This window comes from Carex rostrata, chromosome 13, assembly GCF_964058835.1.
Source record: "Carex rostrata chromosome 13, lpCarRost1.2, whole genome shotgun sequence".
Taxonomy (NCBI): domain Eukaryota; kingdom Viridiplantae; phylum Streptophyta; class Magnoliopsida; order Poales; family Cyperaceae; genus Carex; species Carex rostrata.
In genome coordinates, this window is record NC_135930.1 from 10,281,910 (window position 1) to 10,295,671 (window position 13,762).

At 33.4% G+C, this 13,762-nt stretch overlaps 1 protein-coding gene and 1 long non-coding RNA gene across 2 annotated transcripts; one reads left to right on the forward strand and one right to left on the reverse strand.

Annotated features, from left to right (window-relative positions):
• The first annotated feature begins 111 nt into the window (after window positions 1-111).
• Window positions 112-12,228, forward strand: LOC144563952 (Peptidase family M48 family protein). Its single transcript, XM_078313408.1, is given in 15 exon segments — window positions 112-461; window positions 650-707; window positions 1,186-1,253; window positions 1,540-1,719; window positions 2,117-2,213; window positions 2,454-2,600; window positions 3,350-3,518; window positions 3,928-4,031; window positions 6,279-6,298; window positions 9,061-9,216; window positions 9,800-9,949; window positions 10,474-10,575; window positions 11,300-11,409; window positions 11,782-11,900; window positions 12,058-12,228. Coding segments are annotated over 15 exon segments (1,800 nt in total). The 5' UTR covers window positions 112-233; the 3' UTR covers window positions 12,150-12,228.
• On the reverse strand, window positions 4,307-5,338 carry LOC144563953 (uncharacterized). Its single transcript, XR_013514506.1, has 2 exons — window positions 5,271-5,338; window positions 4,307-4,479 (listed from the first exon to the last, which is right to left on the reverse strand). It is a non-coding gene; the product is annotated as an uncharacterized LOC144563953 (long non-coding RNA).
• Window positions 12,229-13,762: the final 1,534 nt, after the last annotated feature.

The following is a 13,762-nucleotide window of genomic DNA, read 5'->3' on the forward strand; positions in this document are numbered from 1 at the left end:
ATCATTAGATGTTCGCTTAAATATTTGGGACACTTTTGAGGATAGTTAGCAATATTAGACCTTTGTAATAAGTTACTTGGATACCAGTCAAAATACCAAACACTCTTCTGATTCACAAAAAATAAAAAGAAGTCAAATACTCTCGTACAGTACAGTAAAAATTGAACAATCAGTATACAATTATTCAAGCAAATCCGTTCGATATTTTTCTCTCCCTCTCGCGCTCTTCTACCATGGCTTCTTCCCTCCTCCCTACCCGACCCGTTTCGCATGTGGTTCCAATCCGTTCTATCTCTCTTTCCCTTAAAACTTCAAAGAAGTTTACAGGATCTCTACCAAGTAGCAAGATTAAAAATTCAATAAAACACAGAGGGTTCAAAATCCAAGCTGTTGGAGCATCTTTGCCAGTGGTTTTTAGTAATCTCGAGGCAGATGACTTCAGACACCCTCTTGATAAGCAAGTATGAATACTGTGTTATTGCACTTATTTCTTGTGTTTACATCGATTGGCTAGAAAATTGTAAATTTTGAATTATTAGAGTGCTACTTTCATCAGAAAGTACAATTTCTAAGTGCAGAAAATGTTCTTGTTTAAAGCTGTATTCCAAGAAGAAAATCTGATCAATTTTCCTTTCTGGTAATTGTGCAGAACACATTACTTTTTAGAGCTATACCCGGGCTAGATGAATTTGGGAAGGCCTTGATTGGTACGAGTGTCTTTAATTTACTTATTCACTCTCTGTTGTTAACATGAGCTTACTGTGTTGTATCAGTACATGTATGTTACAGATGAGACTCGCATAATTTCAACCTGTTTTGTATTTTTAAACTTTTACTTTGGCAGAACATGATTCAACCTTGAATCCAATGGTATTGGTCTGGTGTCATACAGCTTAGTAAGCAAGTACTGTACTGTTACCAGTACACGACAGGATGTGCAGTAATGGTTTCTTCTATTTTGTTCTTTCAACTTTGTTTTATGAACACATATATTTTGGATTGAAATATGAAATTGGATATACCTTGATACCATGCTGCTAATTTCTTGGTTTGGAGGGGTTCATACTTTTATTTATACATGATTTATATTCAGGTTCCTTCATACTAGATAATTCATGGTTGTAATTGGCAGTGAATAGAAAATAGTGTCTTAACTTAACTCAATATTTATTTCGTCTTACATAGGACCGGTTTCCGAGCAGATTATGCTTCTCCAAAACATAGGAACATCTGTACAAGTCTCTGAAAATCAGGTTCTTTTCAGATATGCATATGAAACTTCTTCACAGTTTCCTTTCTGGTTAAACAAACCTTACCTAATTTGGGAAATGGAGACTTGGGGGTTTAGTAAGATTCTGTGATAAGTTACATTTTTTAAAAAGTGTAAGAGGTAGATTGGTTTATTTATTTTCTTAATGTGTGAAGGGGGTGTCACGAATTTGTAAGCCGTACAATTGCATCTGTTCCCTGGTTAAATGTTTTTTTTCCTTGAAAACACACAATTTATAATTATCTGCTTCTCCCTTCCTTTTTCAACAGCTGGCAGATCTTCATCAATTATTGCAAGAGGCCGCAAAGATATTGAACACAGATGCACCAGATCTGTATGTGCGTCAGAATCCCATACCTAATGCATACACGCTTGCAATCAGCGGCAAAAAACCATTTATAGTAGTTCATACCAGTCTTGTCGAGCTTCTCTCAAGAAAAGAACTGCAGGTACGATTCGTATCTTTTACCTTTCTTGCAAGCTCAGCTAGAATTCTATCAAACCAATACTGGTCAGAAACACCCAGTTGAGTTCATTTAGAATTGAGATGAAGAATTATTGCTTTTATCATATACCATTAGAATGTATGTCCAAAGGTAAATCCTTGTTGGATTAATTTACTAGTCGGAAACAAAAAAATGAGAGAAATGTAAGAGATCAGCATATGTTCTGACACTTGATAGACCATTACCTGAACTAACCTGTAGGTATATTAACTTGTTATATTCCTTTATTATTGCTACTATCAGGCTTTCAAAAAAAATATATATTCCTTTATTATTAGACTAACAACTTCCTTTTGTTTTCTAATTTTGCTCATCTGATGTAATTTTGTTATTCTGTCAGGCTGTTTTGGCACATGAATTGGGCCACCTAAAATGTGATCATGGCGTATGGCTCACATTTGCCAATATTTTAGCAATGGGAGCATCAAGCTTACCCGGTAATTCTATGGAAAATATTCTGTGTGGAAAAATAATAGATACATTTATGCGGTACAGTATGGTTCAGTTGTTCTAGATCTAATCTAGTTATAAAATAAACATGGAACTTCGAAGACTGCCGATGATCATTTTTTAAGACTTGAGGCTGCCAATGAATGTTTTCCATTTGAGTAAAAAGTTTACTGATACACTTTAATAAAAAAAACTGCCACTTAAATAAAGTTATTTCTTTTTTCTAGGGTTTGGGTTTATTGCTGGTTTCTTAGAAGAACAGATGTATAGATGGCTGCGTGCAGCGGAGCTCACTTGTGATCGGGCTGCTCTTCTTGTAGTGCAAGATCCCAAGGTACCTTCCTTTTCTACTAACAAACCTTTGAATAAATGTATTTCAAAAGTCACCAACAGTTGACTTTTAAGTCCATTATAGAATATAAATAGAGCACACCAGTTATGTCTTACTTGGGTGTTCAAGATATTGCATCAGACAGTTCAGATATGATATCTGAATTCTTGTTTTCATCGTATCCGAGTTTTGGAATGGTCGTTATATTCCTAACTAATGAAAAATATATGACGTTTATTTACAGGCGAAATTTTCAGCTATAAATCATTCACAGAATTATTATATATTAACTATTATATAGTACTTCATAGGATTTGATATTGTAAACAACTCTATATAATTCAATCTTGGTAGTCTCTACCAGATTTTCAAAAAAAAAAAATATATATATATATATATAGAGTAAGGCTACCATGCTTTGCAAATTAAAGTGAGTGTTTTAATTTGCTCTCATATCTCTAGTTTTAAAGTTCAAAACGTCAATCAAAACCATTCAAGTTGATATCCATATTAAATTGTGCTTGGAGACCAAATTTTATATTTTTTGGAAATTTTTTACTATTTTTTTAGAATTTTTGAAAATCACTGTTTTTATATCAATTTTAATTTGCAAAGCAAGTTGATCTCAGGAACAATCGATTTGATATTAACCAACCTCTATATATGTATTATATTGTACAACCCAATTTGCTTAGATTTGACACGTGTGCCCTTATTCTCACTTGCTTAAATTTGATTTGAGTTGGTGAAACTATCTGAAATTTATTTTTAGTGAGAGCAGCTTGGGAAAATGGTCTAATGTTTATTTTTGTTGATCCGTTCAAGAGGTGGTCATCTCTGTTCTGATGAAGCTGGCAGGAGGCGCCCCTTCTCTTGCTGATCAGCTCAATGTCGATGCCTTCTTGGAGCAAGCACGATCCTATGACAAGGCATCTTCTAACCCGATCGGTTGGTATATAAGGTCTGTCTTATTATACCTCCATCATCATCGTCGTCACCGTCACATTCACCTGTTACCTAAAGCTCTTGCCCAAACCGGCTTCTAAATACCATGAAAGTACTTATATTTGGTTTTGTTATTGTCGGCTCTCTATTAAACTAGTATGCATGAAAAGGGCAATGTAGTTTACTTAAAAAAAAATAGGGTTTGCCTTATCAATGCAGCTTGGATTGAAGCATTAAACCAACCTATCTAGTTGATGGGTCATAGTGGGTGGCAGTGACCTGACCTTACCTTTTAATATCTTTATTTTCAGAGTTCTGTTGAAGTAGAATCACCAAATATTGACCATCTCTTTTGTTCTAATATTTGAAAAAGAATCGTAAGTTTTGTTAAGAAACTTATAATTTACATCCAATTTTTCTTTCAGAAATGCTCAGAACAGGCAGTTGTCACACCCTTTGCCTGTTTTACGGGCTCGTGAAATTGATGACTGGTCAAGGAGTCCCGAATATATGTCACTCTTGGGCCGGGGTATCAGGAGAGAAGTCTAGCCTTTCCAAAAGGTGACGTGATTTAACTACTAATTGATCCATTGAATTCTTGAGTTCAAGCATTTTCTGGATCATATTGTAATTTGTATCGTTTTAAATCAGTGTTGTTTTATTTATATGGTAGTTTTTTTTTTCCAGGTTCGATGCGCATTCTATTGTCAACCAAGTGGAGCTTAAAGGTGAATTATTTGCAGCATCACAAGTTTGAAAATGAGAGAGAACAAAGAAGTGTAGGCTAGAAATAGAAAGGTAGTGGCAAGCCATTAATAGGCAATTATATAGACGACTTAAATGTGTGAATAAACAGTTATATCGTCTTTTCTTTACAAAGCTACAAGGGATTGTCATAATTTGTAGTTCGCTATAGTGGTAAATACAACAAATTTTATTAGACAATAGCAACTGCCAGTATAGCTCTAAACAAGGTTCTAAATAGCGATTATAGCGGCATAGCAGAGAGACAAAAAAAAAAAGCTATTGCGAATAGCGTAGCTATAGCGGAAGCTATCATACATAGCGATTTTTTCTTTTCAAATTTTATATTTTATATTTATACTAATTATCAACATAATCAATATTTGAGAATTGAAGTAACAACTAAATAACAACTAATCTAAGTCTATATTTTTTTATCAATTACGCAAATAACAAGAAAAAAAATATATAAAAAGTTACATTATTTAATAGTTCATATTTCATAGTATTACATATTATAATAAACAAAGAGCAATAAATTTTATAAGTAAATGATGTCATTATATATATTTAAACACTTTATATATAATAATAATAATCAAAATCAGCTTTCAATTGAAATGAACGATAATAATTTTACAAATGAATATTATACGAAGAGCAATCAAAATGAAGAATTAATATTTGAATATTTCTCGATATAGAATGAGAGAATAAATCACAAATAAAAATAGAAGTACATAGTTTGGTTTAGCATATTTATTTTAGAAGACCATGTAGCATTAAAAATAAGAATAGAAGTACAGAAGCCCATATAAATTGCAAAAAAAAAAAAATCCATATAGCATAGCGGTAGTTATAGTGTATCCCGCTTAGCGGTAATAGCAGTAAGCTATTATAGCTATAGTGGTCGTAGCTGAGTTAGCGCACTTTTATCTTATAGCTTAGCGTTTATGGTCCAAAAAAGCTATAGCGTAGCTATAGCAGCAGCTAGCTATTTAGAACACTGGCTCTAAATAAAAACGACGATTTGAGCATATTGAATATTTCTTTTAGTAAATGTTGGAGGTCAAATCACTCAACTATTTAATACCTTTGTTATTACAATAAATAATTTTCTCCATTCGGATTTCAAACTCATAACCTCTTACCTAGAGACCGAGACCATGTGTAGCATACGTAATATTCAGGTATCAATTTCAGTTCATATTATGATTTCATAAGAAAGGAAAAACAAGTTTAAGAAGCATTTGAAGAGAAGCAAAGCTCAAAAGCTTCACTTAAAATAGAAATCGTATAACAACATAATCAATTCCTTAGTAATATGTGCATTACAATCTGTACGGACTTAGACATCTAAGTGTTTTTTCTTTGGTTGTTCGCTTGTTTCTGATTGAATCTTTTTCTATAATAACTCGAGTAAAAGTTCACATGGTAAGTACATCTGATGTATTCTTTTGAATGAGATTTCTTCGAATACTAAAACTAATGTGATATGCATAGACATTATAAAACTTGTAGGTTGCATTCCTATTTGAAAATTTTGTACCAATCTTTGATTCTTCGAACTCCAATTTTTGTGTGCTCTCTTGATAAACAGCTTTGCGTGATTCATTGTCTATACAAAAGGTTAAAATTCAAGTATGAACCATTACGCATAACAAAAAAAAAACATTCACCTCTCTAAGGTTATCATGGCCTCGATACCCAGATTTCAAGTTAATTTCAATAATTAATAATCAAAACTAAATAGGTCCAATTATTTTAAGCTAAGAATTAATAATAAAATTTCAATTAATAGTAATGCAATGCAATATTGGTTTAGACATTACTATAAGCATCTTAGTTATATGATGAGAATCTTTTTTCATGATTACTAAAAGTTGAAGATGTTACTCGTAGATGGAGTATGATGATTTCATTTTCAATGTTAGAATTAGAAGAAGTGTCAAGTGTAGTTGTTGAATGGTCGGAGAAAGTGTTAAGTTAGATAATTGGTGGATCGGAATAAAAATTGTTGTTAGAGCTTGAGTAGATGCTTTTTCGTCATTAGTAATGTCAATAATAACTATTTGAGGTCGACTTTCTCTATTACAGAAAAAGAATAATAGAAAAAGAAAAGAGTGCACAGTCTCAACTATAGATGATACGTCAAGTTGTGTTTCAGCGTTTAAGAAACTATGTTCTTAAGCTCCAATACTAACAAGACTGTTTTTTATAATCTGATAATTTGTCCATTTATTATTTATTTGTTATTCGTTAATTTAAAAAAACTAGAATATATATAACAAATTAATGTTTAACGGATAAATGGAAAATAATACTTTTCGTAAATACTTTCACCTAATGCTCAATAACCTATGTTACCTTGACACTCCTAGAAAGTCATCGTATCCGTGTCCGACACGTATCCGACACCGACATGCCTTTGACACGCGTACGATACGTATCAGACACGCCAGTTGGCGTGTCCCTACCCTCTTGACACGGTCTCCGACACCTGGTTGACCCCTGCCGATACGGCTTGAAAATTGTGATACGAAGGGGATACGCCTCAAGAGCATCTGATTTGTGCGGTGAACCACGCGTGGACCGAATCCATTTCAATTTTTGCGCGACTGCAGCAAAATTCAGTGGCTGCAGCGGGATTCGAACACAGATTATGAAGGGACCAAAGGTGCACCTTTACCACTGAAATAGAACAACTTTATTGTTATTACGTATTAGCTTATTATATATATAACGTATATTGAATACTTATTCATAACTTTTTATATTTATTTTATATAATACAAGTGATGAATTAATAATATAATTAAAATATATAATACCCGTATCGTATCCTCTATTTTTGAGAATTACCGTATCACTGTACCCGTATCGTATCCGACACGATACCCGTACCCGTATCCATGCAACATAAAGCTCCCATTTAGTTACCCAACACGTCGCATCCGTAATATAGATGAAAACTGAACACACCTGCGTCCCTGCATTTCGAACCGGATTGGCTCAAATTCTCAGACAGTCCGAATCCAATCTCAAAATTTGAGTTACTTTAGGGGATCCGGACTACAACAAGGGAACAACACGTGTTACACATCCATACATGCTTGGAGTTTTGGAGATAAAACTTCCGATCCGTACCGTACCCTTTTCTGGCTAATTTCCACTCTGCCAGTGCCAGTACCTTCCTCGAATCCTCTATTCCCCATTGAACCTCAAGTTGGAGAGAGAGAGAGAGATGGCGGTAGTGGTGCCATGTGCGAGCTTGGCGAAACGCCTTCTCCTCGTGTCTCCCTCAGGTCATCTTTTCTTGTCTCCGCTCTCTGTGCTTATCTTCATTCGGGCATTTCATCAAACATGTTATGTGCACCACTCTGTGTCTCTGTCATTGTGTCCTCCTTTCAGGATTTACCAAGGCTTGCGTTGCCTCTACATTGTATGCAAGTCACAGGATGACAGCATATAACATTCGTTCCCCACTCTCCTTAAAGGTTATATTAACAAAAAATCTTAATTCGGGTTTCAGGAGTAAATTGCAGTTTTATTTAGCATTTCCCTCTTTAGGTTTGTCTTAATTCTAAAACTAATATCAGCAGCAGTTGTGTACCGCTGCAAAAGAGTAGTCTATAAATTTATAACGCCAGATTAATGCCTTGGCAAGAACATGGTTAGTTGCATCTGCATCCCCCTCAATGGCCCCACCCAATTTTATTTAAAAGTTTTTTGGGTAATTTAGATTTAGTTATTTTGGAGCAGAAGTTCTGTTCCGTATTTTATAGATTATTTTTTTTCCTAGTTTTCTGTTTAAATGATAATATGCTTATGCATGGGTGACAAAATATATGTTAGGTTAGGAATGGTTGACAATATTTTAAGCTGATAAACTTAACCACTATAAATATTAAATTAAGAAATTTAACTTTAGTTTGGATCTACATTATACGAGCATTGTGCTTAGATATCAAACGATAAGTTTTGGTGCATGTTTTATCATTCATTGAATGGTTTGAACTTTTCAACGTTTGAATATACTGGTACATTATCAAATGGTACTCAAATAGTAAGAACTTTGATATGTAGGTTATTTATATTCCAATAGTTCACCCAGGAAATGATTTTTTTTTTATTTCGAAGAATTTTTTTATTTATTTGAAAGAAATTGTCTAGATTGTCAAATAATTCCAATTGTCAAGGGATCTCATCTCATCCCATATATTTTGTGCCCAAAATTTACCTTAAGATTCCTTAAGAGTTGGTATTCTTCTTTTTGGACCTGGCATTGTGTGAATTTTCTGTTACTGGTACGCACCAGTAGTTGTAAATTAATTTCAATTGAATAATCTGTCAAAGAAACTTTTTATGTGTTGCAGTTGCTTTGCAGTTTATTTTTCAAGTTATTATATTTATTATTAATGATTCTATTTTTCTTTCCAGGTAAGGCCATGCACTATTGCTCTGTTCTACTGGTTCAACTTTTTGAGATGATAAAATGAACACCATTCAATGCTCTATGTCAATCCCTTTAATTTTTTACCAATCCAGAGTTCCCTTGCCAAATTTTCACTTGGTGCTACAAAACCAAGTAAAATATCTGCTGTTCAAAATGGGACTTCCATACTGGCAAAATCAAGAGTCAGTTACCTCTCTTTTCTTTTTATCTAGACACCCCCCCCCCCCCCCCCCCCCCTCCCTGCCATCCTTTCCAGATTATTTTGCTTATGTGTCTGTTTTATATGCTAGTTCATTTTTAGTTGGAGTTGGTTTATATTTATGACAGATATTATTGTTTTTTATATAATACTTTGCAGAAATGTATCGTACTGGACATTGAAGGAACAACAACACCAATTTCATTTGTTTTTGAGGTGCTTTTCCCTTATGCACGTGACAATGTGAGGAAACATCTGATTGCTACATATGACACTGATGAAACGAAAGATGACATCAAGTTATTGAGAGTGCAGGTAAAAATAAAAATAGAGTTTTACAGAAAAGAAATTGACAAGAGGACCCTGGTTATGAAGTAGGAAAGTGTTTTTTTTCCTCTTTTTCTGTAAGAGCAGTCTTTAATTTTGATGTGATACCATCAGCCTTGTTACCAATGTAGAACTGGTTTTGCAGTAGATCCATACATGGCAAGGGTAACTGTTAGTTAGGTAAGCAATGCATCTCCAGTGAGGTACCAAATAGCTTCTTGTTGTTATATATAACACAGCTAATTATGTTAACGAATGAAGAGTCACTATATAGAATAAGCAAATTTTCGACTTTTTTTTATTAAAGAGCGGTAATAATATTGGTATATTGATATAAATTAGAAAAGGATGGTCTTCTATAAAATCTTGACAAGGTAGACTCTTAATGTTCTGGTGCATGTGCTATTGAGATCTATACTTGATATTCCAATCTGCTTGGAGTTTGTGTATTACATAGTGTGATTAATGTAATATATGTTCCTAAATATGCTGTGTGAAATTTATCTGATTTTTGTCAAATATACTATGTTATTCTTCAATTGGTCTGTTGGTTTCTTGAACATCAATTAAGGTTGAAGATGACTTGAAACAAGGACTCAATGGTGCGGTACCAATTCCACCTGACGAGGCAGGAAAAGACTCAGTTATAGATGCGCTGGTAACAAATGTGGAGGCTATGATCAAAGCTGATAGAAAGATCACATCCCTCAAGCAACTTCAGGTGTTGTGAAAGAGATTACTTCCCATAAAAGTTGGAAAACTTTCGAATTTGTTTGATATATACATTAATAAAAGGCGTGAGGCTACGGTACTATTCATAGCGCATATTGGTCCGTACTATATATCAATATTTCAATTTTCAAAGTTCAAACAATTGATCTGAACTGTTCAACTTGGTCTCCATATGAAAATGTACTTTTTGATCAAATTTTACATTTTTAAGAATTTTTTACTATTTTTTAGAAAGGTAGAAAATTACTTGATCTAAAAATTCTAGACAATTAAAAAGTAGTGATTTTCTACCTATCTACAAAAATAGTAAAAAAAAATTTAAAAATGTAAAATTTAGTTTGCAAGTACATTTTAATATGATAATCATGTTGAACGGTTCAGATCAGCTAATTCGACTTTGAAAATTGAGATATTGATCCGTAGTATGGACCAATCGGCGATATGCATAGTACCATAGCCTCACTCTTAATAGAAGGTGTGTATTCATTTTGGATACTTTATTTTGGTATACAGGGACACATATGGAGGACAGGATTTGAAGGTAAAGAGATTCAAGGAGTTGTTTTTGATGATGTACCTGAGGCTCTTAAGAGATGGCATGCAAGTGGCACAAAGGTCTATCCTATCTTTCTCTCTGTGTGCATGCATGCGCCAGCTTGTGTGTATGTGTGTGTTATGTGTTTGCTGTCTGTTTTCTAATTTGAACCATTTTAAAATAGAGCTTGCAAACTGTGACCTGACCTAATCCAAATGTTGAAAAGTCAACTTCCAGGAGCTGATTTGTACTGGACAAATTTATTATTTGGAGCTAACCGGCATTCTTATTCAACTCCGACCTGATCTGACCTAAACTCGACAAATTTAGAAGTATGAAGCTGAAACCTCGTTGAACCATGACCATGAGCAATCCAGCCTGACCTCCGAAAACCACCTGATCTTAACCTTAGTAAAAAGTCAAAAGTATCAACTCTCTTAATCTTCCAGAAGGATAAAAATGAACCAAATCCTGATATCAACTAATCCAAACTTATCTGAACAGAATGGATGGAAATGCTGGAACGAGCTGAATAAAATGACCCAAAAAATAAATTGGCCCTAAGACCGATGTGAGCTAAAATCTGACCTGGTCTGCCCATCTGCAGCTTCAAATCAATATAAAAAAACTTCAATTTACAAATGCCTCGTGTTGGGCTATATATTGCTGATGCCACCTCTCAGTGCATAGTTACTAGTCAAGTGTAGTGGGTGAGAATTGGTTCACTTGTTGGGTTTGTGCTGTGTGGGTCATTCCACTTTGTATATTCACGATCTTATAACAAATATTTTTTCTTCGTGACAGGTTTACATCTATTCAAGTGGGAGCAGAGAGGCTCAAAGACTGATATTTGGAAATACCACCTATGGTGACTTGAGGCCATATCTGTGTGGATTTTTTGACACGATGATTGGGTTTATTTTGTCTCTACTAATGTCTTACATTGTTAATTACGTTCATTTATCATAATTAAATCCAAAACTAGTTTGTTTATTAGAAGCCTCAAAATATAATGCACTTCTTAGTATAACAAAAGTCTTTATCAAAGAAAGAAACTTCTTAAAATATGCAACATTAGTATTTGGCCCCTCACCTTATTCCATATATGACCAAACTACCCTGATTCACATCTTCTAAATAAAATAGGAAACTAGAGGAATGGTAATATTTACATCTCCAATGCATTACGGCGGGGGGCGGGGGGGAGACAATAAGCGGTGTCTTGACCCCCAGTAATTCAATTTTTTTTATATTCATTTCATTTCATTCTTTTTTGGGCACTGCAGAAACAAAAGAGAATTAAAAAGCTATTTTGAAATAACACAATCAGTAGGGGTGGATAAACCGTCTGAAGTTCTGTTCATCACAGATGTTTACCCTGAAGCAGTGGCTGCAAAATCTGCAGGTATTTATTCAATCTAGTCCTTCTAAAAGGTACAATTTCTACTTCACCCTGCAGGGTACAGCAATACAGTACTGTAAGCCACTGTGACAGGGTTGATTTCATCTATTTCATGTAGTATAAGCTTGTGGCATTTAGTAAATTCTATTTAAATTGTTAGGTCTTGATGTGTTGATATCCCTCCGCCCTGGCAATGCACCTCTGCCAGAAGGTCATGGCTTCCCGACAATCACTTCTTTTGCTGAAGTTTGAACTAAACCAATTTAATGAGTATTCAGGATTGGCTATTGTTTTTGCATTATCATAACTAATGCTTAATTTGATAGCTTTCAATGTAAATCCTTGCTGTCACTGATGCTCTATGGCAGTAAGAACGCATTTCTTCATATTTCAAATTTCCTTCTGGGTTGGAAATAAATTTGTTGATACTTTGTACTATACTGAGCTACCTGGATCACCTCTCAACATTGACATTTGCTGATAGAACTGTAGAGAACAGTTCTATGATGAACTCAGCACTGCTGATGTAAGTTTAAATATTTCAGTAACATGGAATGGGCACTAGCCTTTTAAAAAAAAATAAATAAATAAAAGAGTTTCTTTTCTTTTATTTCTTTATCTTATCTCAAGATGGGATTGGGTTGGCATTATTTTGTTATAGCGCGGTAAGTACAAGATTTTTGTATTGAAATCTTTGAAATGTTGAATATATTTCTTTGAAAATAGATGGAATATAATATAATTTGATTTATTAAAAAGACTGTGACAAATAATCCGGATCAATATTTTTCGGGTTGGATTTTTTGCGGCTATAAGAAAAATTAATATATTTTTTTATGTGTTATTGGAAAAAAATAAAAAATACTTAGATTATGAGTTATTGATTCCGATTCAAAAGTCACTCCTAGTAAATACAGAAAATATTGTGATCCTTCTAGTACATTTAATTTCTAAAAAGTTGTATCTATTTTTGAAAAAAATAAAATTTTTAAATTATTTAATGATTGTTATTCAAAAAGAATTTTCAAAATAGATACAACTTTTTAGAAATTAAATGTAATCACAGTATTTTATGTATTACCTGGAAGTAACTTTTAAACCGCGATCAATAACTCAAATTCAAAGCATTTTTTTTCCAATAACACAAATAAATATATTAATTTTTCTTACAGCTGCAAAAAATCCGACTTGAAAAATATTGATCCGGATTATTTGTCGCAGTTTTTCTAATAAATCAAATTATATTATATTTCATCTATTTTCAAAGAAATATATTAAACATTTCTAATATTTCAATACAAAAAATTAAAAAAAAATATTGTTTTGTAAAAAAAAAATACAAAACCTGTGAGAATCTCAGCGGTTTCTTTTTTTGAAACCAGTCAAAATCTCACCGGTCCCAATTTGAGAAACCGGTGAGATTTTGACCGGTTTGAACAATTTTCGAAATCCTGCACAAAAATGGGTAGAATTTGAAATTTATTATTTTTTTTGGATATTAATAAAAATGTCGGCTTTCAGGCAGTGAAGTTGATCTATTGAGTCGATACTGCAAAATTGTTGATCTATTGGTCGGTTAAGCTAATATAATAAGAGTTTAATCTCTAGAGAAAAAGATAATTGAAATTAAGTACAGACAAACCACCGACATTTTTATTTTTACTCAATTTTAAAAATATTTTAATAAAAATAACCAGGGTCTGATCAAAATTTTAAAAATGCCCAAAATGCGGAAAAAAATCCGCGGCCCCGAATATTTATTTAGAAAATTATTCCGCGGCCCTGAATAAAAATTCGGAAAAGCGGAATAAATCCGCGTCTCCGAATAAAAATTCGGAAAAACGGAATAAATCCGCAGTCCGGCC